This window comes from Anopheles arabiensis, chromosome 2 (genome assembly GCF_016920715.1).
Source record: "Anopheles arabiensis isolate DONGOLA chromosome 2, AaraD3, whole genome shotgun sequence".
In the NCBI taxonomy this organism is placed as follows: Eukaryota; Metazoa; Arthropoda; class Insecta; order Diptera; family Culicidae; genus Anopheles; species Anopheles arabiensis.
Window position 1 is genome coordinate 3,236,050 of NC_053517.1, and position 19,933 is coordinate 3,255,982.

At 48.0% G+C, this 19,933-nt stretch overlaps 2 protein-coding genes and 1 long non-coding RNA gene across 5 annotated transcripts in view; 2 read left to right on the forward strand and 1 right to left on the reverse strand.

Annotated features, from left to right (window-relative positions):
• Positions 1–8,956, reverse strand: LOC120908645 (probable sphingolipid transporter spinster homolog 3). 2 transcript variants are annotated; one of them, XM_040319865.1, is made up of 5 exons: positions 8,514–8,956; positions 2,231–2,484; positions 1,708–2,134; positions 1,161–1,635; positions 1–1,088 (listed from the first exon to the last, which is right to left on the reverse strand). In XM_040319865.1, the coding sequence occupies exons 2-5, from the start codon at positions 2,458–2,460 to the stop codon at positions 658–660; spliced, it is 1,563 nt and encodes a 520-aa protein (XP_040175799.1). In that variant the 5' UTR covers positions 2,461–2,484; positions 8,514–8,956; the 3' UTR covers positions 1–657. The 2 variants fall into 2 exon arrangements, with proteins under 2 accessions (XP_040175799.1, XP_040175800.1); XM_040319866.1 differs by lacking the exon at positions 8,514–8,956 and having other exon boundaries at positions 7–1,088; positions 2,231–2,581.
• Positions 2,962–4,689, forward strand: LOC120908648. Its single transcript, XR_005741160.1, has 2 exons — positions 2,962–3,951; positions 4,033–4,689. It is a non-coding gene; the product is annotated as an uncharacterized LOC120908648 (long non-coding RNA).
• The window catches only part of LOC120908642, a 22,932-nt gene continuing 7,910 nt past the window's right edge, over positions 4,912–19,933 (forward strand). The window contains exon 1 of one of the 2 annotated variants that reach the window (XM_040319858.1): positions 4,912–5,198. The gene's annotated coding sequence lies outside the window, so the exon portion shown is untranslated. Of the gene's footprint in view, positions 5,199–16,978; positions 17,814–19,933 lie in introns of those variants that run through there. The other variant, XM_040319857.1, reaches the window with a different exon arrangement.

The window sequence follows — 19,933 nt, forward strand, 5'->3', positions numbered from 1 at the left end:
TTCATGTATTAAAATCGTCCCGAAATGTTTCCATCCCGGGAGGAGTGTTGCGCGTTGGTCGATTTATTATTTATCAATGATAGTAGTAGTAGCACACGTTCTACAAAATTAGCTTTAGACGCGACGCACGTGATTGAGCTGATTACTTAAATAACCTAGGTCAAAGCTCTATTGTAAGATTGGCGGCGAGCGTGCTCCTACCGGGAGGAGGGGAATTGTACTTAATCTTTCGCGTCACGATGACGATCTACAAGAATGGATTTGTGTGAATTCTGTTCGTCGTGGTTGGTTACCCTTTCCTTAACTCCCTGTGCGCATTATTGTGGTTGTCATCGATATCGATCACTACTATATAAATACATCTTATCAAAAGCTTAGTCAATCAATGGGAGAGATTCTGGCCACTCTGCGCGCTACTGAGATTCTGCGCCCGGCCCAACAGGTCTCGCCATTGCGCCATCGTGGCTGGCGTGGCACGCTTATTAGAGAGAGAAAAACAATAAAATAAAATAATAAAAAAAACATGTACAGTCTACAGGGCACACCAGACAGAGAGGTACTTTGCGAGTTAGGTCGTCGTGTAGAACTGGTGGCCCATAGTTATTTGCCTGGCTGGCTCCCCTGGCCTGGCCCTCAAATGCCTTGGAATGCTTTCCCTCACAGACGGCTGCTTTCCGATGGTCGTACGCTGACTATGTTGCGATGCCCATTGGCGGTATGGCCGTTCGCGTGCGGCGACGGCAGATAATCGTCCGGCTGGAAGGTGTTGTTTTCGTGGCCCATCTCGACGTGGTTCGCGTGGCTGGTCGGATCGTGCCCGATGGTGGCGGCCGTCTCCTCCGGCTTCGGTCCGTCCATGAAGAACATCGTGATGAAGAACAGCACCGTGCTGATGCCGTAGAAGCCGGCGTAGAAGAACATGACCGAGCCGCGGTAACCGATCGCCTTCGCCAGCGGATCGACCAGGATCGGCAGGTTGCCACCGATGTTGTTCATCACGAACAGGAACACACCGATCGTGGTCGATCGGACCTGCAGTGGGACGATCTCCACCAGCACGGCAAACACAATACCGAACCACATCTCGGCTGCAAGATAACAGAGAGAGAGAGAGTTGATTACCATGGAAACGCGGACGCTTTTACAGGGCGCTCACTCACCGAAGAAATAGCTGATTCCGAGCGTGATCATCGCCCACAGTGGCTCGAAGTACACCGAACCGAACGCGAACGGCGTGGCCAGCAGCTGGCTGATCGCCAAACAGGCCACCCGGGACCGGATGCCCATCTTGGCGACAACCTTGTCCGACACGATGCCTCCAACCACCACGCCGATGCTGCCGATACCGATCGTCACGGCGAACAGCCACCAGCCGAGATCGACATCCGGGAAGTAGATGTTGTAGTACAGATCGGCGTTGTACGCGAAGGTCATGCCGCCCGAGTGGCGGATCGAGGCGGCAAGCACCAGCAGCAGAACGCGCGGCTGCAGCAGCACCTTCACCAGGTTAATCTTTGCCTTGCCCGCGGCATCTTCGCCGATACTTTGACGCTCCGGTTCGCGCAGGGTCGTACCGGTCAGCACGGCCATGATGAGTGCCAGCACACCCGTACCATAGTAGCACACACGCCAGCCCTAAGCGAGAGAGAGAGAGATGGGTTCAATTAGACACAAGTCCGGCAAGTACAGCAGAACACTTCCACTTACCAGTCCACCGATGTCCAGCTTGGTGATGTAACGGCCGACCGGGAACGCGATGCCGTATCCGCCGTAGATGCCCCAGTTAAAGATGGCCATCACCAGGGCCCGCTTGCTCTCGGGGAAGATGTCGGACATGATGCCGGTGGCGAGCGGGTTGCAGCCGGCCTCGCCCGCCGCCATCACCATCCGCAGCAGTATCAGGTGCCAGTACTCCTTCACCGTACCCTGCAGCAGGATGGCCACTGCAAACACGAGCGTGCACACGAACAGCATCCGCACGCGGTTGTACCGATCGGCGGCCACGCCCAGCACGACGCCCATCACCGTAAACACGGCAATAAAGCTCGGCCCGGCCAGCAGCTGATACTCCAGCCCGAGCCCATTGTAGTTCCACTCGCAGTAGACTGTGCCGTTGATGTGCTGCTGGTGGCATCTGTCGTTCGAGCAAAGTAGACCGTTTCATAAAGCACTCATGCGTCGTGTTGCCATAGAGAGAGCGAGAGCGAGAGAGAGAGAGAGAGCTACTTACTCGTGTTCGATGATAAACTCCGCGCACTGGGCCGGCAGCTCGTGGCGCAGGAAGTCGGTATGGTTCTGCTGGCAGGCCTGGTCACCGTAGTCCAGCTCGATGGCGGTCGCTTTCGAGGTGACGCCGATCAGGTAGTGGCCCAGCTCGCCGGCAATGTAACCGATCGTCAGCACCGCCAGCACGTACGGTTTGTACAGGAAGCTTAGCTTCTCCATCATTGAGGACTGCATTTTTGGTTGCTTTTTGGGCGGGAGCTATGGAGATCGGAACGGAAAAAAAGGAGCCGCACAACGGCAGGCGGTGGAGTGTGTTAGTGGGTCAAGTAACCTTTGTCGAAGCAGTGCGATCGCTGCCCGCACCCGTGTGACCCGACTGTGACTGTGAAGTGACAATGGCCCTCGTGTGTTCTCATCTGTGTGTTAGTATGGAGAAGGAGCTTCCAGGCGTTTACAACCGTTTGGTTCGGTTTCGTAAAGGATGCAGCCCCCACCCGAAAGGCCTTTTGGCGGTGGAATGAAAAAAAAAACTCCGGTTGTAATTTTTCATTACAGTGTTCGAGGGTAATCATCAGTTGTCTGAACATTCAATTTACCCACACAGCCATTTATGATCAGTAGAGTAATTAATAGATCTATAATTGTTCGGTACGATCATCAATCACTTCGACCGCACTCGACACGGTGGATCATAGAAAATAGGGTCAGTGCTTTTTTCCGCCAGAAGTTTTAAAATGACGTCATAACAGTGACCAATACAGGCGTAAGATTATGCAACGCAAGAATGTAATTCCGAGGATGATCTAGCTGTCGCGAATCTGCATATTTGAATGATGCTTGCGCCAGACGGGTGATGCCTCGACACGTTCCGCCATCGGTCACGAACAAAGCAGGCACAGGAGAACTAATAAACCCGTGCGACGGTTAAGTGCCCAGTGGCAGACTGGTCGTGATTGATGATTTATGGATGAGATGCAGTTTTTGATTGTTGTGTGATTAAATAATAGGATAGCGGCGCGTGTGGCTCGCGTACGATCGTTTTGTTTCCTTTGCCCCTCGTTCGATCATTGCTCTTCTTGTTGTGGCTGTGAATGTGGTGTAACTTGAATAATGTAAACTATATTTATTTAATTACGGTGAACGGTTAACAGCGAGTGCCGTCCGAGAGACGGATGTGTACTTTACACCGTTTTTATTTTATTACCCCTGTTTTGTTTTTGTTGACAGAGGAATTAATGTCCCCAAATGACTTTAGATATTCAGTAAAAGGTTCCCATATGAGATAGTGCTAGGCCTTGAACTTGAAGATCTCTGCTGCAGGGAGTTCTGGACTCCTATCTACTGGATGAATATCGTTTGGGATTGTTTTAGCATGACATATGAGCTCGCTAATGGATTCTATATCGACTTTCGGTTGCTTCTGGTGCTATTTTCAAAAGCCCACTCTAACTCTCTCATATCTACTACCATAATTGACATCCTTTCCGGAAATACAACCCACCGTAACATTGTGTCCCCAGTCGCAAACACGCACGATCGACATACGATACCACCTAGAGTGCCCCCAGAGTGTACGTATCATACCGTACGGGTTTGCCAAGATCAAGGTAACCATCGACTCTCTGAGACACTCAACGGTGTGGCGTGTCCAGCGGAGCTCGCTGGACGTGAACGTTCTTGCTGCATTGTTGGCTTTTTGCTTTTCCGTCCCATTTCCTGTCACTGGTAAGCTGGCTTTGCGCCCGTGCGTGTGTGTGTTACTAGCGCAAAAATGAAACAAAATGACAATAATCCTTTCACTTTCAGCACCACCCTCTCGACGGGCCGTAGTGTAGTTGCAGCTTAAAAGTTTGGCGAAGCGATAAAAGGGGGCGCCTACCCGTCAGACAAGATAGAATTGACACACCGTCCACGTATCACCATGGTAACAAGGGCAGAGCAAGCGGCGGCTCCACATCGATGTGTGCTGCTACCTGTTGGTTGGATCGGCATACTTTACCGTCGAATCTGGCCAGGTGTGTGCAACGGCAAATGCGGAGACAGATAGGTTGGTAACAGGTACGGAAGGAGCACGGAAGAATGCAGTTTGTGTTGCTGCTGGAATTGTTAGAGCTGGATATTTCCGGGTTCTGGCGATCAACACGGATTGCTCGAAATTTAAGAAGCTTAAGAAATGGTGCCATGTTTAAAGTGGATTTCATTTCGGAGAGTCAACAACACTCTTTAGCAGAGAGTTGTCCATGAACCGGAATAATCGCTATAATGCGAGGTGTTGCCTTCATCGTCAACACATTCACAAACCGTGTGCTGTAGTGGATCGTACTAAATTCTCGGCTTAGTGTCTTAAAACAGCTGTGCGACGATAAAACATAGTTTTACGAACTTGTTTAGATCATTCAAGACTGCTTCTACTACTCAACTCGTAGCGAAAGAGATGCTAAACTCTACCCATTAATTATTCAACCACTCGATTGACTCTAAGTACCTTGCCTCTACTAACCCGCGCGCTAAACGGCAGCCACGATTCTGACACCTGTTCCAGCAAACTAGACCCTTGGGTGTTCGAAGTTAATTGCTTGATCCGTTTCAGAGGTTGATTGACTTGCTCACAGCGCTTACCGTGTAGCACATACCTTGGAAGAATTATTCATCAGGCTTCTCTCAGGTTCCGATATCGTGAACTGGGCTCGGCATATGTCTCGCCCCCTCTGGACACGGATATGATATTTTCCTACGTTTCGCATCGTACGAGAAGGTGTTGGGATTCCGCCAACGCACATCCATGCAGGAGATGCGGGGGTGAGCTCGAGAGCAGTGGAAGTCGAGCGGATTACACAGAAACGTTTACATTTTCAAGTTCAAGTTCGAATGCCATTTAAGTGGAACTCTCGACTAGGTGGTTGCAAGTTGCTACAGTTTAATCATCAATTAACGCCGACCGAGGCAATTCCAGCAGTTGGAACACCAGGAGCGTAAGTAAATAGAACCGATAACAAACATTTTTCTTTATTTTTCAAAAATATTACGCATACGTAGAAGAATATTCTATGACTTTCGTTGATTTCCATCATACATTTGTGGAAATTGATTGCAATTTCGATTGATATCGGTGCGTTTGCCTTTACATTTCATTTACAAATGCTATTGCCGGTGGCAGCTTTTGTCGCTATGCGGAACTGGCTCCGATCGATTGGAATGGCAATATGAAGCGAGATTGTTGTCAGTCGCATTTAATTGATGAAATGCATAGAAAAATAGTGCGTTGATGAATGAATTGCCTTGCCATGCTAGTGCATTAGATAATTGAATCATTTTCTGTAGTGAATGTGAATTTATGCGTCCGTAACAGTATGACATTTGCTAGATTGTGCAGGAAGTATTTGATTTCCTGGTGCGAAATATCACACTTTTTGTATCGTTAAAGTAATGGACAGACGTTTGCTCATATCCTTCAATTAAACGGGATAAAAGCTGTTAGATAAATAGTGTGTAGATAAAAGCTTGTAGAATACATAATGTAATATATTTCAATGAGTTCAGATGTTTTGAATGATACTCTTGTGTTTAGAGATTAGTAGTCAAATCATATTACACTATGTGATCTCGTCTGATCTTGTGATCTTCAAAATATCAAAAAAATGTCTGGAACCATCCTTTAGGACAACATAACAAGTTATAGAAGCAGTTTTAGAATAGAAGCGCCATCTAATTATGGCAACTTTTAATGGTGACGGGTTCCCCTTTCCATCCTTGAAATCAATTATCCCAGAGCTGACAGACAGAGCTCGTAAAAAATAGACGATCGCCCTTAAAAGATTCGCGTCCATCATGCGCTGTTTGGAACGAAACATTTTAATGATCGTCCGCCTCCAGTGGAGCTTTTTTAACTGCTTCGCGCATCTTCTCCACGGCGCGAGATGAAATTGAAAGCCAACGAGAAGCTTCAGCTTCACTCATTTGCGATGAATTCTTCTGTACGCACTCGAAAGGGATCCAGCGTGCGTGCTGAGCTACGAGCTTGGATTACGATCGAAAACCATTTTTTGTTTCACATTTCATGTAGCTGCCACGGTCTGCGTTGTGTTTTAGCGCTTCATTAAAGACCGCAATGATGGAGGTTTGGTTGGGGTTTTTTTGTGTGCGCTTTTTTCACTCAATTCCTTCTTCCTCACTGGACGGTTACCAACCATGGCGCAAGTTCAAGGTAAAATCGATGATAAATTGTGGTCGCCCGGCCGTCATACGCACTTCGCTCTTCCTTGCTCGAGGAATGACAAAATGGCTAGTTTATGGGGCTAAAATTTGAAATCAAACGGAACCTTGCATTCATCCCAGCAATCTAAGTTGTGCTATCGTGATCGTGCGATGTGGGCACGTTGTTCCTCGTTAGCAGGCGCTAGTTGATCGCCATGTTGAGGAATATTTCCGTAGTTTTTGTCAGGTATGCTAACGGAAGATTCAATATCCCCAAACAGCTACCGGGAAGATAAATTATCCGTCAATGCGTTAAACAACAATCATCGAGCTGTATTATTAGATCATCTGATGAAACACTTGAATCGGAAAGGAATTTTTGAAAACAAACATCCTTGATCTTGCCCGGGTTCACAGACGACAGTATGAGCTCATCGTAAAATTTAACACATTTGTAGATTACAGAAACACTGTCCAACATTTCGTGATCGAGCCCGCTCATCTTAAGCACGCGCTGGGCTTTTATTGTGCACAAGCTGTCGCTGTGGGTTTTAGGCTGTCCCCTTTTCGTTGTGCTCATAAATTCCAGCCCTCCAAGGTCTTGTCTCGTACTGGATCCATAGTTCATGGTGGCCAATTGGGAGCGGATACGAAATGCTCTGTCTGCTTTGTTTGTGTTTGATTGGCCGTCGCGATTGCAAGCAGTAAGTCGTAATAAACGGCATCCATTTCACGGCGGAGAACAAAATTCATGCTAAACCCGATCATAAAATGCGATCTGCGTGCCGTGTTGTTCCAAAAGAACGATACACACACACACTCTCGGTGCGGAGATGATAAATGGTTCCGGCGTGCCAGTACCAGTACGTCGGATCAGACGGCCGATCGTTTGCCGATCGTGGTGGTATGCCCAAGCAGCCCAACCGGAACGCCGATGCCGATAGCATAAGAGAAGTCGGTTAAGACACCGTTTCCATGCAGGCGGAAATTAATTATGAATATTATTAGGTCTCTCGTTGACCTTTGCCAGCGGAAAGGTGCAAACACAGCAACATGCATGGGCAGTGGCGTTCCACCCAGTGCGGTGACAATCTTGGCATCAACAAGCTGCTATTAATGGGTCGATATTGAAGCAAGCATGATATTATGGTGGATTAGCAGCCTGTTTGCTTGGTCTTAATCCATAATTGACAGTTTTACACGCATACTTGAACCGGCAAACGTACCGCGCGCCATCCTTGACTTTACGATCGGTACGATTAGTGGCCTCGATTTTCGATGGTGTGAATTTCACACGATCCGTTCCGTCGGCCAGTTCCGTTCGTGCAAACTGCCATTGAAACCCGAAAAAAGCAACAGTGCACACCGGAGGAGGGGAAGTTGCGTGGGTGAGTGAACGCGCGTACGATTAACGCGGAACTGCGTGCGCACAAGGTCTTTGGCGCGGAATTTTCAAACCTAACATTGACAATAGCACCTTGCCGCGCAAAAACAAAACAAAACACATCGAAAAAACTTTGTAAGAAGCAAAAAAAAACGAGAGCAAAAAACGATCCACTGGTACCGTACCACAAATGTAATTTAAATGACCGCTTATGGTATGGATCTGGTCGATCGAGCTAATCGAGTCGATCGTAGGTACAAATCGATTCTGTTCATTCAATTATGAGTTGCAGCCCTGTTTGGATTTGAGTACAGTAATGAGGGAGGATTTTTTCACACTTTAAAGCGGTGAAGGCATGATCGTAAGAGTGTCTTTTGGTGGTATACTTTTTGCCCCAAACATCGTCCTTCCACACTTTGACTTTGGGTTTTCTGTATGGTTTTGCTGTGAATTCGCCACACAATTCCATGTTCTTGACTTTGAGGCACGTGATATTATGATTTTTTCCCCTACACAGACAGGGAAATTAAAGACGCAGAACGCACAGAACACACGATCACAGGATGAGGTAAGCACAAAGTCAAAACGGCCACAAAGAACGTGATGTAAGAGCCCTTTCCTGCCCTTAGGGGAGTGCCGCAGAAGATGGGAATCACCGGCAGGGCAATGATTGAGTCCGAAATAATTGCAGATAATTGCCGACATTCACCTTTGGGAAGTTGAAGAAGTTTCACGCGGGAGTAGGATGGCGCACGGTTGGGTTGGAGCTCGGCCCAGCTCTAGTCCTGCCGGCTGTTTAGAGTACGCTTCACAAAAAATCGCGCACAGATCACCGCGAAAAGCACACGGTACACTTTTGCCGAGTGGCTAAGCTGCTTCTCTTCACTTGTAGGGAGAGAAATTCTCAGCACTGTTTCTTCTTCACTGTTGTTCTACACACCACCAACAATTGGGGCGAGCTAGGCTCTAGCACACGATCACTGGACACTGGTATGGCGCACTGTTCCGTCACGATACACTGTCGAGCTCGATCGAGAGAACCTCTCCGGCTCTGGTGGTAGACACTGCCTATCGAGTTTCGCTGCTCGTCCGCTTCCAACCGTACACGAGAACCGTCTCCGGCGCGATTCGGACTCGAAATAAGCTTGCGGTGGCTCCGAGCGCGCCAATATAAGTCAGGAATGACGAGACGCGTACGATTCGCGTAGCACCGCAAGCCGCACATACGCGAGGGCTTCGTGCGCGTTGGTGCGAAAGAGGTGGAAGAGAGAGAGGGAGAGAGAGGGAGGAGCACTCGCTATGTTCGAGGTAACCGGCCGCCGCGGTAAGGTAAGGCCAGTTCTGAAGGCGCCCATAAGGTGGCAACTGGTGGAAGGGTAAGCGCACCGTCCGAGGCAATGGCTCTGGGTCTTTGCTGGGCAGGATTGGGGACCCTGGCATGCACTGGCCCAACGACAACTGCCGAGCTCTCGGGAGTGTTCTTGGGATGGTTTGTTCTTTTCACTGGCTCACCAGTTGACCCTGGAGCATAAAGTTCTGGAAAGCAGATCTATTCTGGTTCGGATGGAATTCCCTGGGATGGTGGTGTTAGTTCTTGGATGGGGCGCACAATCAGGTTCGCCGAACGGGAAGGCAATTGCAGCTGGCAAAACAAAATCGTCTAGCAACCAACCGGGTAGAAACGGGTAGTAATTGGCCCCTCTCGTTTTGTTTTTGCCTTGCTCTCACACCCCACGGAGCAGACGGGAGGATATTGGAAAACAACATATATCGCTATACAGCGGAAGCGCACTGTTACTTGCATTCTGTTCTTGGGGTGGTGGTTGCCAGCGTGCCAACCATGCTCCCCCCGAAGCGATCGTCATAGCAACCGCGTCAGAACGGTGCGTACACACTTCACTGCACTAGCGTTGATTTGTTTTGTTGATAGTTTTTGAGCGGAAAAATCAATTACCTGTGTCTCGTCGTCTAGTTGCCGGTGACGCCAAACCACACCACCGTTTGCCATATTTCTGTTGTTGCCCAGGGCGAGCTGTGTTTGACTTTCTAGATTGTCGAGGTGTGCTGGTGTGCTGTGCTACCCGTGTGCTCGTGGTATCCCATTCACACGAAAGACACGAAGACGCACTCGGTGATGAATACCTGCGTGTAATATGGAAGCGTTTGATGTGATTAGAATCCATCCTATTACCCGCCCGGGCATGGCAAACGCGTCTGTTGACATTATGTAGACATTATGTTGTGTGTGGTTAGGACCGCGAAACCAGGGGTCGGTCGGTTTCGGGTAATCGATCATACTGCAAGCAGATAGGCACACGCCGGGGAGAGGTACCGAAATGTTGCCATGGTCTCATCTGTTGCTATCGTCGAGCCGGTGTGCTAATTGCATAAGTTAATGAGGGTGCTTCGAAGGTTGTGGTAAGGCCTTCCATGAGGGAAAAACGGGTTCTCGCTCCGGCTTGAAATAGACATTTTCACGCACCGATAGGTTCACCTATCCCTTTTCCGGCGCTAACAACAGAACCCAAAACGCACCAGAACCCTAATCACTTATTACCGACGGTTGGGTCTTCATTGGCTTCTTTGGATGGGTGCCATTTCGTCACTTTGGCACAGTCGGCTAGCGGCTAATAATCTAATTTGGAACCGAAAATGGTCTGCATTCTGTTGAGGTGACAAAAACAGTAATTGATCTCCTGCAGCTTATTAACTCTTGGCGACATTCACATTAACAGCAGTTTTCCAGTAATGTGTGCCTTCATCTTCGTGACTGGTTGGTTGCACAACGAAACGCAAATAGAATCTCACACAAAGGTGGTACGCATTCATTTCAGAAACTTCCACCGCGACCACAGTTTCGCGTGCAAGAATGATCGATGATCGACATCATTGCCGTGGTTGACTTGTTTTCCTGGATCTGCTGAATCGCGTGCGTGCCTGCGTCTGTCTATTTGTGGGCCGGGCCCTGTGTTACCCCAAAACCAGTTAGCCTGTCCACCGACGCTGTTCCTAATTTGGTTTAATCTCGGTGTCTCTCCATCGCTCATAGTTCATAACGCAGAGCGCGTTTTGAGACGGAGGCGCAAGGCGCGACAGTACATTGAAGTTATTTATACACTCATGATAGATTTCCGACCGATGTGTTTGCTACTGGTTGGCGAGTAACCATGTCTTGGAGTGGTGGTTCGGGATGTTTCAGCAACTTTGTGCTAAAAGCCATGCCCAAGCTCCAGCCATGCCGGTAAAACAAAAAGCCTGGAACAGGAGTCCTCTTCGAACCATGAGTTATCCAGATGCTTCAAGGTCTCTTCCCGGCGGATGTCAGCCAGCTAGCAGCAGGAGAACGAACGCGGTCATTGGACGTTTGCTCCACACGCTCACACACATGTTGCTTCAGCGGAGATCAGAAGGCAACCAGATCTACGTTGATTCGTGACTGTGTGTCCCCTCATGCAATCAGATCTTCAATCCCAAGCACCGAGGTATCTTCTCAGGAATTACCCTAAGCATCCGCAGGGAGACACAAACACACGGCCAAGTTCAATGATGCGAAGCTGATTGGCATCATTTGGAACGTGAATGTGAGGCCCGATCCGCCTTCCCAACCTTCCCAACGGTCGTCACACACACGGTCAAGTTCAATGCAACGGTGATGCTTACTTCATCAGCCGCTCGTCAGCAAGTAGTCGCAAGAAGTTGCGCACATAAGAGAGGAGAGGAAAAAAACGCCCAACCCAACCCAGCCCCGCGTGCATGATGCTTGTTTTGGGGTGGTTGCGGTCATTTCGTAGCTACTCGCAACTTTCGCTATCCGGTGGCTGTGGTACGGTTCAGTTCAAACCGGTTCTAGTCGGTGCGGCGCGCATTTGGGGCGGGTGGGTTTTCCATCTGTCTTCACGTTGCCACGGGTATTCGACCCCGGACGCGTAGGGTGTGCGCCAGAATGGAAGGAAATTCCACGAAGACGGCCCAGGCACGGTGAGCAATATCGAAACGCTAATTTCGGTTGTCCACAGAGGGGGATGACGGGGAATTTGATCCACTTCCTGGTGGTGTAACGACAGTGTCAACTTTGGGTTTTTTCAATGTTTTGATTCGGGAGATCATGGAACCAGTTCTTCAGCTCCCTTACACCGCTTTGATGAGTAATATGGTCAGCGAACAGATGTAAACAGGAGATCATCAACGAAACAAACGCTTATTCTTACGCTTCAGAAATTTAATGTGCCTTAGACACTTCAAATTTGTATTTTATGCAAGCACAGATCTTAATGTCCGACACGATGCGGCTTAGCATCGTTAAAACTCGCTCACTGAGGGGAGGCGAGGCCGAAGGAAAATGTCGTTTGTTAGCAGCATTAAACATTCCTCGTACTCGTGTACCCCATTGGCCATTGGCGGTCCAAAGTGATTGGAATCCACCCCCGGCCGCTGCAACCGGTGCAACCTTGGTCCCAAAGCGTCAGCGCCGGGCCGTAAATTAATACCCTCCGACAGCACAGGCGGTGGCCGGTGAACGGGTGCGACAGTTTTAAAGCTCTGTGCATGTGCTTTGCATGAGTGCCGGGAGCTGACCCTATAGCAAAGCGTTTGAAGAAATCACAAGTGAATTGCCGAATTGTATGTGCAACAAGTGCATCGATCTCATGGACGTCGGCGCAAGTCCTTCGGGCGTCTGTTTGAATTTGTCTCTCACACTCGCCATTCGCCGATACGTTTTATCGCAACCACAAGGCGAAGCTTTTGTTTCCCATCAGTCGCAATCGGAGCAACCAGAGCATTGGCTCGTTCTAGGTGACCTTTTCGGGAGTTGCTGTGGGCTGTTCTTGGGTTGCAATCGCCACCGTGTTCGTGACAAAAGGACAACAACAAAAAATGGCACACCATCGGGCAGGCCGGTCGGCGGTGAACGGATGTCTGGGTCCCCACGAACCATTGCAGCCTTCTCGATTCGGTAGAACAAATCACACACACACAGGTGTCGCTACAACGGATCCGCCGGGAACCGCATGGGGAATTGGGGTTGGGACTCACGATTCCGTTGCGCAAAGTGTTGCACACGTTGCGCGCGTGTAACAAAGCTTACAAAAACCTGCGACAGCGAGAAGGTGGAAGGGTCAATAGCGAAGGGTCAGTAGGTTTTTATTGGTGTGGCGTTTTGTGTGGTGTGGCTTGGTGGCGTATGTGTGAAGTTTGCATACAAAAACAAGGAACGAAGGCTTGGTTGAACGATCGAGGTAAGGTTATTGGAACGGTTGGACAGATGGTGATTGCAAGGAGAACACCAGCAGGAAGTTTGCAGGATCTGTGAACTTGATCTAGAAACACGCGCGCGGGACGAAGGACCTTACGATAAGAACTTGGACGGAAAGGGAAAGGCGGCATAAAGTCGCACGAACACACACACGGGTTTTGGTGAATGTAATCGTCATTGGAGCGTTGCATTGTAATGAAACACTATAGTGGGTCTCATTAATTAAGTCAAAATTAAGGTTTCTGCTGGATGTGGTCGAGCATTCCTCACTAATTCGCTGCCTATTAGGTACTACGATTACAAAGATCTAATCCAATCGGTAAAGGAATATCAGTAATCGTTGAGAGAATCGCGTTTATGTAATACTGCCGCCATATATCCCACGCCAGAATCATGCCGATCTTACAAATGCACATATCGAATCAGCGATCGTGAGCGTGGGACTGCTGGCAAACCTGGGACCGAATGGCGTTGAGCATGTTGATTAGCACAAACGGTGGTAGAGATTTGTATAATGCCACACGCACCTGTTCGTTCGGTTGCCAAGACACCTGCTGGAGGGATTTGTATGTACCCACAGTACGAAGATTGCCTGGAAACAGGCTACAGGTTCGGGCAGTATTCTAGTATTCTACACTGTGTCGCTGGCATATTCTTGCCGCAATGGAGGAACATTCCTTTCCAGGGGATTGGTAATGGAGCTACATGCAATAATAACCCGCCCCAGACATTGCAGTCGTGACGGTGGCCATCTGGAGATGCGGTAATTAAATTCTAATGCACACTCAATGTGTGAAGGGAGCGCACTGGACCAGCTGCTGAAGTTAATCAATAATATCTCACTGTGTGTGAGCTGGATGAATGATTGATTGAGTAGCTTAGTATAAAAATCGTCCATAGATGTATTTCCTGATGTTAAGTAATCAGGTTACAGTAAACATTTTTACTGTCTATTTCATTGTATTGACACGTTCGGCAGCAATTGTAATACATTTCCTATTTAAAATACGTTCAATTGGCGACGGAACGCAGCTCAATCGTACGTATAATTCAATTAAACGATTGTTGTTCAAAATGTGATGTTGTTGTAGACCGTCAATAACTCCACGATTTATGCAGGCATATCCTCTAATGTGGAACGAATGCGCATTCGATACGATACGCACGCCGGGGGTTTCGGTTTCGGCAGTCACCTTAAGAGTGGAACCGGATTGTTCGGGGTAAAGAATTTGCTCACAAATTATTTACGTCAATTTCTCGTTTCTTCCTAGCACGCCACTACCAGTTCGTGCAAAACCAATCGAAAACCAAACTCGCGGCGAAGAGACGGCAGAGAACAGAACAATTCGCTATAGAGCTTGGCACGAGTTACGGCAGACTCAGCAGGATTGGGGGCTAGTAGTGGGTATTGATCGATGGCTTTTAGACGCGACGAAGAACCTCCTCTTGCGGACAAGACATTAGAATCGGTTTGCGTTGTTCTCCAGATACTCCAGAGTGTTTCGTTCTGATGGGACACAATGTTTAGGGCACGCTGTGTGTGGAGCTTTGATGAAGCACTGAGCTTGAGTCCCGGGAGAAACCTATCATTAAAGTCATCACAATAGCAGAGCTCAGCAAAGACCCGCCAAACCGACGATCCGGCCGACCGGTTGGACTCCACACCAACGCCCTGAAAAAGGGTAATGAGTTTCCTATGGCGAAGAAGACCTGCTTGGTGGTGAGGTCGCATTTTTCTCTGTTGGCTTCATTGTTGCTTCCTCACTTGTTGGTCGTTGATTCGGCGGCACCTTCCTCCCTCACAACTCTCACACATCAAGGGCTCGAAACGATTTCGCTGAGGTCGTACGATAATGTGCCAGCAAAATTAGACCCAACCGACCCAATAAACCGGTTGGTAATGAAATAGTTTCCGTTGAGGGTTGGGTTGGAGCTCCGACCGATGAGGAGGGGGGGGGGATGGAGTGTTGCGGTTGAGGTTTTTTTTTCTTTTTGCTTCGAGAATCGGCACCTCATTGTAAGATGAAGCGCGTTGGTGTGGTTGGTGTTGTGATTTCAATGTCTGGCCGATGGATTAATGAGTACGGGATTAGAGCACTTTGTAGACTACAAAATGGTGTCATTAGGGTGCGTTGGACGGTGGAGGACACAGGTAGCATGCAAATGAGTGCTTTTGCTTTCGTTCATATCGTGTCCAATCGTTCCTTGATAGGTTGATTGTGCTATGAAGTGATAATTATGATTTGTGCGTGCAATATTCTCATTAATCGTAATGAACGGGCGATGGATCTCGACCATCGTAGTCCTATTGGAAGTATTACATCACAGCTAGACGTGTTGAGGGACAGTTGAGGCATGAGGAGCCGTTTGTGTTTTTTTTCCTCTGCCCAATGCTGACGCTTAATTTATAACGGTTGACTGGTACATTGAACGTAAACATTGCGCGAATCGCGGTAAACAGAAACAGGAAGCACATGGACCTAAGACTAGGCCGCGTCAAAGCTAAGCTACACAGCTTCCGACTTTTACGCTTATTTGTGTTTACGCTCTTTTGCGAATTCTGTTTTTCATACGCGAAACGCATACGCACGAAGGCCACCGCTAGCAACCGATGTTCGAGTTGGCATTACAATTTTCCACTTCATCAAACTCGACCCGCTTCCGAAGCGCGATGCAAAACAGACGGTTACAGTGGGTTGCCAAAGCTGCCGGATGCTGGAAAATCAATAACTTTGTTTATGAGTTTTGTTACGGTAGAGTGATGCACGAGGGAACACGTTATGTCACGGTTATGATGCTCGTATCAGTCTTTGTGATCTCGGGGTGATAACAGTAAACCACCATCTTGCCGTAGATTGGACACACATTTCTTCCCCGTATGGACGAGAAGGACCTTCGAGAAGATCCGTCCTCCAACGGGAAGGTGAAGCGCATCAATCGGAACGAACGAACAGAGCTAGTTGGGGAAATTATGGAAATTGTTTCTCGAATCGATTAAAGATTTAAATTTAATTTAAGTGAGCTTTGAGTGGTGCTCTTGCGCGTCGATAACACGGTGAAGGATAGCTTTCGATTGTCTGAACCGTGTCATGATTTCAGTTTTGAATAATGATTCCACCGCGGCGAACTAACTCGAGGGCGTGCTTTGGCATGCCGTCCGTTCTTGGTCTCGTTTTGGAGGGGTTGTATGTGTTATATTTTTATATTCCGAGCTTGATCTTGCCGTGTCGATGCTACTCTCAAACGATGATAATCATTTTTAATCTACGATATTTTGGGCTCTCGGCGCAAGAATCTAGCACAAGGCTGAGGGCGGTACGTGGTCTGTCTTGTGGGCCTTTTGGGCTGACGTCATTCCGCGGCGTCGTGGAGTTTCGGGTGTAGCAGTATAATCTGTCATTCACTTTGGATAATTAAGTTTGAGTTGATGTTTTAGCGAGATTGCTGTCAGGATGTGTTTTAGCTGGCGGTGATACATGTGTGTTTAAAACTGTTATAGACATATTCCAACAATAGTAAGCAATTATATGGAAGGATTTCTGAACTGATGGAAAATAAGAGCGTCAGTTTTTGAACCAATACTTTCGATAACATCCTAACGGACGTGAAAGCTACTACCGCTTATCGTCCTGCCGGCAAAAGCTACTCTCGGCGTAAAAGCTTCTCCAACACAAACGCAAGAAGCGATGGATGCGCATGTCCGTTGCTAGCAGCTGTCAAAATGTGTTGCAATCTGTCAGCAACGAGGGAAGGCAAGGGAAGGCACGATGATAGACAGCATCATTCTCTCTCACACACATACACATAAAAGGACTCCAATTCTTCCTAGTGGAGTGGATCCATGGCATCCTTGTCTTGATCGGTGCTCGATGTGTGTGTGTGTGTGCGGATACATAGACGGACCACAGTGCCTGGGAATGGTAGGAAAATCCCGCCAACGAGTCTCGTCGCTGCCGTAGCAACAGCATCCATCGTTCATGTAGGAGTGAGACGACGTTCCCCAAAGGATCCGAGGGGATTTTGTGAAGTAGTGCAGGCGACGAACGACATAAGTGTGTGTGTGTGTGTGTGCCATACTGCACTGTACGCGTAGTATGTTTATGAAGGATGGTGCAATGTAGAATGTTCCGCCAGTGTTACAGTATCCTTCGGCCTGCCTGGGAGCTGGTACAGCGTCGCTCCATACAACCTGTCATCACTCAGGGAAAACACGCTGCAATAAAAAAGGAACTGATTGTACGTCGAAAAATGGAAAGGAACAGGATTTGGTTGTGAAAAGAGCCACAAAGGACGGAAGTGTATGCTGCGGCGTTCGATGGAATAGGAAAATCGTAGCTGTGAGCCTCCTGCTGGGAAATCAGGTTGTCCGCAAAGTGTGTTGAGTATCGTCGTGTGTGGCGTGCGAGTGTTGTTTGTCCATTACTTATCGTTCCGTTGTGACCCACAAAAGTGTACAAACATAGTAAGAAAACGCAATCTTTTGACGCTCAACCAGCTGTAAAAGTTAACAAAACCAGTGTGTAGTGTGTTTTCTCCACGGGCCGGGGGGAGTACAGTGAATAGATCAAAGTGGTCGTGTCGCATTGTCAAGGATACTGCGACTCTGCATCGTACGCAGCTGGTGGCACAAAAGGGCTGTGACGGGGAGTGACAGTGTAGCGGAAAAGCGGGAGTCTGTGGCTGCCATCCTGCGTCGTACGAGTGTACCCAGGCTCGCGTACACTGAAATTAATACGGATACCATTGCATGCATAGGTGTGTAAGGATGTTTTTTCTTTTTTTTGTTCCTAAGAAAACGGGGATATTTATCTCTGTGTGTGTTTGTGTCCTCGCAGTTGCGGTTTGAGTACAATCGGGCCGAAATTGGGACGAAATGAAAACACCCCAGAGAAGAAAGAGGAGATTGAAAGTGGTTTTTGTTCAATTTCATGGTATTATTCTTTGCGTTGTTATCAATCGATTAATTTCATCGTTTATATTATCCCACCAAAAACAAACCTCGCTTATTGAAAAGTCCCCTCTGGGAGACTATTCTGCAGCAGGTCAGTTAATCTTGATTAACCTCACTCTAAAGAAATACAATGACAAATTCGCAATTCGTTTTGCGGGCTTGATTAGTTGTTTAACAATTCATACCCTTTGCTTCGCCGCCCCATCGCAAGTGATTGAACGGAGCAATCTTATCCCCCTCCAACCAAGTGCCAATTCCGTGATACTGTCCGCTCAAGTTGGAGAGCTTGTACGGTTTACATCCCATCCCAAGCGCCTTCTTCCCAGTCGTCCCAGACAACGGAATATAAAAGACAGTGTATCCTCACCCGGTCGGACGCCATTTGTAAGTAATGCAATTTGGATGTCTTGCTGTCGGAGTACACACTGGCAGGAGGCCGGCCGCGTGGCTCTAGAGTTTCTACCTACCAGTACGAAATTGGCCCTCTCGGTTCGCTGGGAAATTGATTATTCATGTCTAGCTGACGGTTGTTGATGGGAGGGTAAGGTGGGGAGGGGGAGATGTTGGGATCCGGACCCGGTAGGCGAATAGTGGGCAGAGTGTAAACTCAAAAACTAATGATACTGTCTAGTGAATCTGTAGAAAGGTCGTCCATTTGTTACGTCTCACTTCACCCGCACAGAGAGCGCGACCATGAAGTTGAAGGTTTGAATTTGATTTTAATAATTCACAATAATTGCGCAAAGATTTATGGGCTTCGTGCCTAAAGAAGTGTGGAACTCATTTTGGCAGAAAAATGGAAAAATACAATCAAAACTTTCAAACAACTTTTGCGGTAAGACAAATTTGTCCGATTTACTAGAGCTTTAGTTAACATTGGGGAGCTAGCGTGTCGTTTTCTGGAAAGCCGGGCATTGTTTGTCCTTCCAGTAAATTATCCTTGACGGTGGGAACACTACGTGACTTTTTTGGTTTCTCAGTTTGCCAACCCTTAGGGGTGTTCCAGTTTTTAATTTCAATTCTTGCATGTTGTTGCTTACAACAGGCAAAGAGGGTTTTTTGTACAAGAGCAGCAGCAGATGGTAAACTAACCCCCTTTTACCCTTCGTTTTAATCGTTTAAGAAGAAAACATGCTTGTCGATAGCAGCACCCGAAACGAGCTCAAAGCCAAATGGTCGATAATTCAGAACGACCTTTAGCGGAGTTTGATGTTTGCAGCTCTACCCCGGGGGCTAATTATGTCCTCGGTGAAACGTTCCCAACAAGCTGCCATCTTTCATACTCTCTTCTAAAGAAGGAAGGAAAAAACAACTTTCCAGCACTTTTGAATTATTTGTAGAATGTTCGAGGGAATCGCGCTGTAAGTAAAAGTTTTGCCTGTACCAAAAAAACAACACCAAAGTGAGAATTATGTTCACTTTTAATATTGAACATTATTCTCATTAAAGCCTCGTGCCCGTGCTTTCTCGTGTGGGCATCTGGCGCCTATTGATTGCTGCACAACACCAAGCACAATCCCCTTCGTACTTAGTGGCACGTCTTCGGGAGCAAACGGCTCAAAGTTTCCTCGAATCACATTGTTCTATGTTTAACGCCTCTCGAGCTGAAGCATTCTAATTAGATTACTTCCGCACGCGATATCGTTCGCTTCGACAACGGCCAACGATGGAGAATGGATGTTAGCATTTCCGAGAAGACCCGGGCTCGGGCTGAAGAGCAGCTAACATGAGCTCCCGGAGTCGACTTTTGCACCCGGCAACCTTAAATGGGACGACCAGCTGGGAGGAGACAGGAAGCTGGAACACCACTTTCCACGAATCTGCGCCTTATTGGCTGGTTTCTTGAGTTGTCTGTTGGCTTGATTGAACGCTAACAGTGTCGTTGGAGGTGCTTTGTTTGTTGTTTATCGAAAATAAATTGCGT

Bases quoted from the DNA above. Each gene is read 5' to 3' on its own strand.
- LOC120908645 (XM_040319865.1), bottom strand. From the start codon at position 2,460: ATGCAGTCCTCAATGATGGAGAAGCTAAGCTTCCTGTACAAACCGTAC. The intron at 1,636-1,707 runs GTAAGTGGAAGT...TCTCTCGCTTAG, and splicing joins AGCTGGACATCGGTGGACTG to GGCTGGCGTGTGTGCTACTA. The intron at 1,089-1,160 runs GTGAGTGAGCGC...GTTATCTTGCAG, and splicing joins CGGAATCAGCTATTTCTTCG to CCGAGATGTGGTTCGGTATT.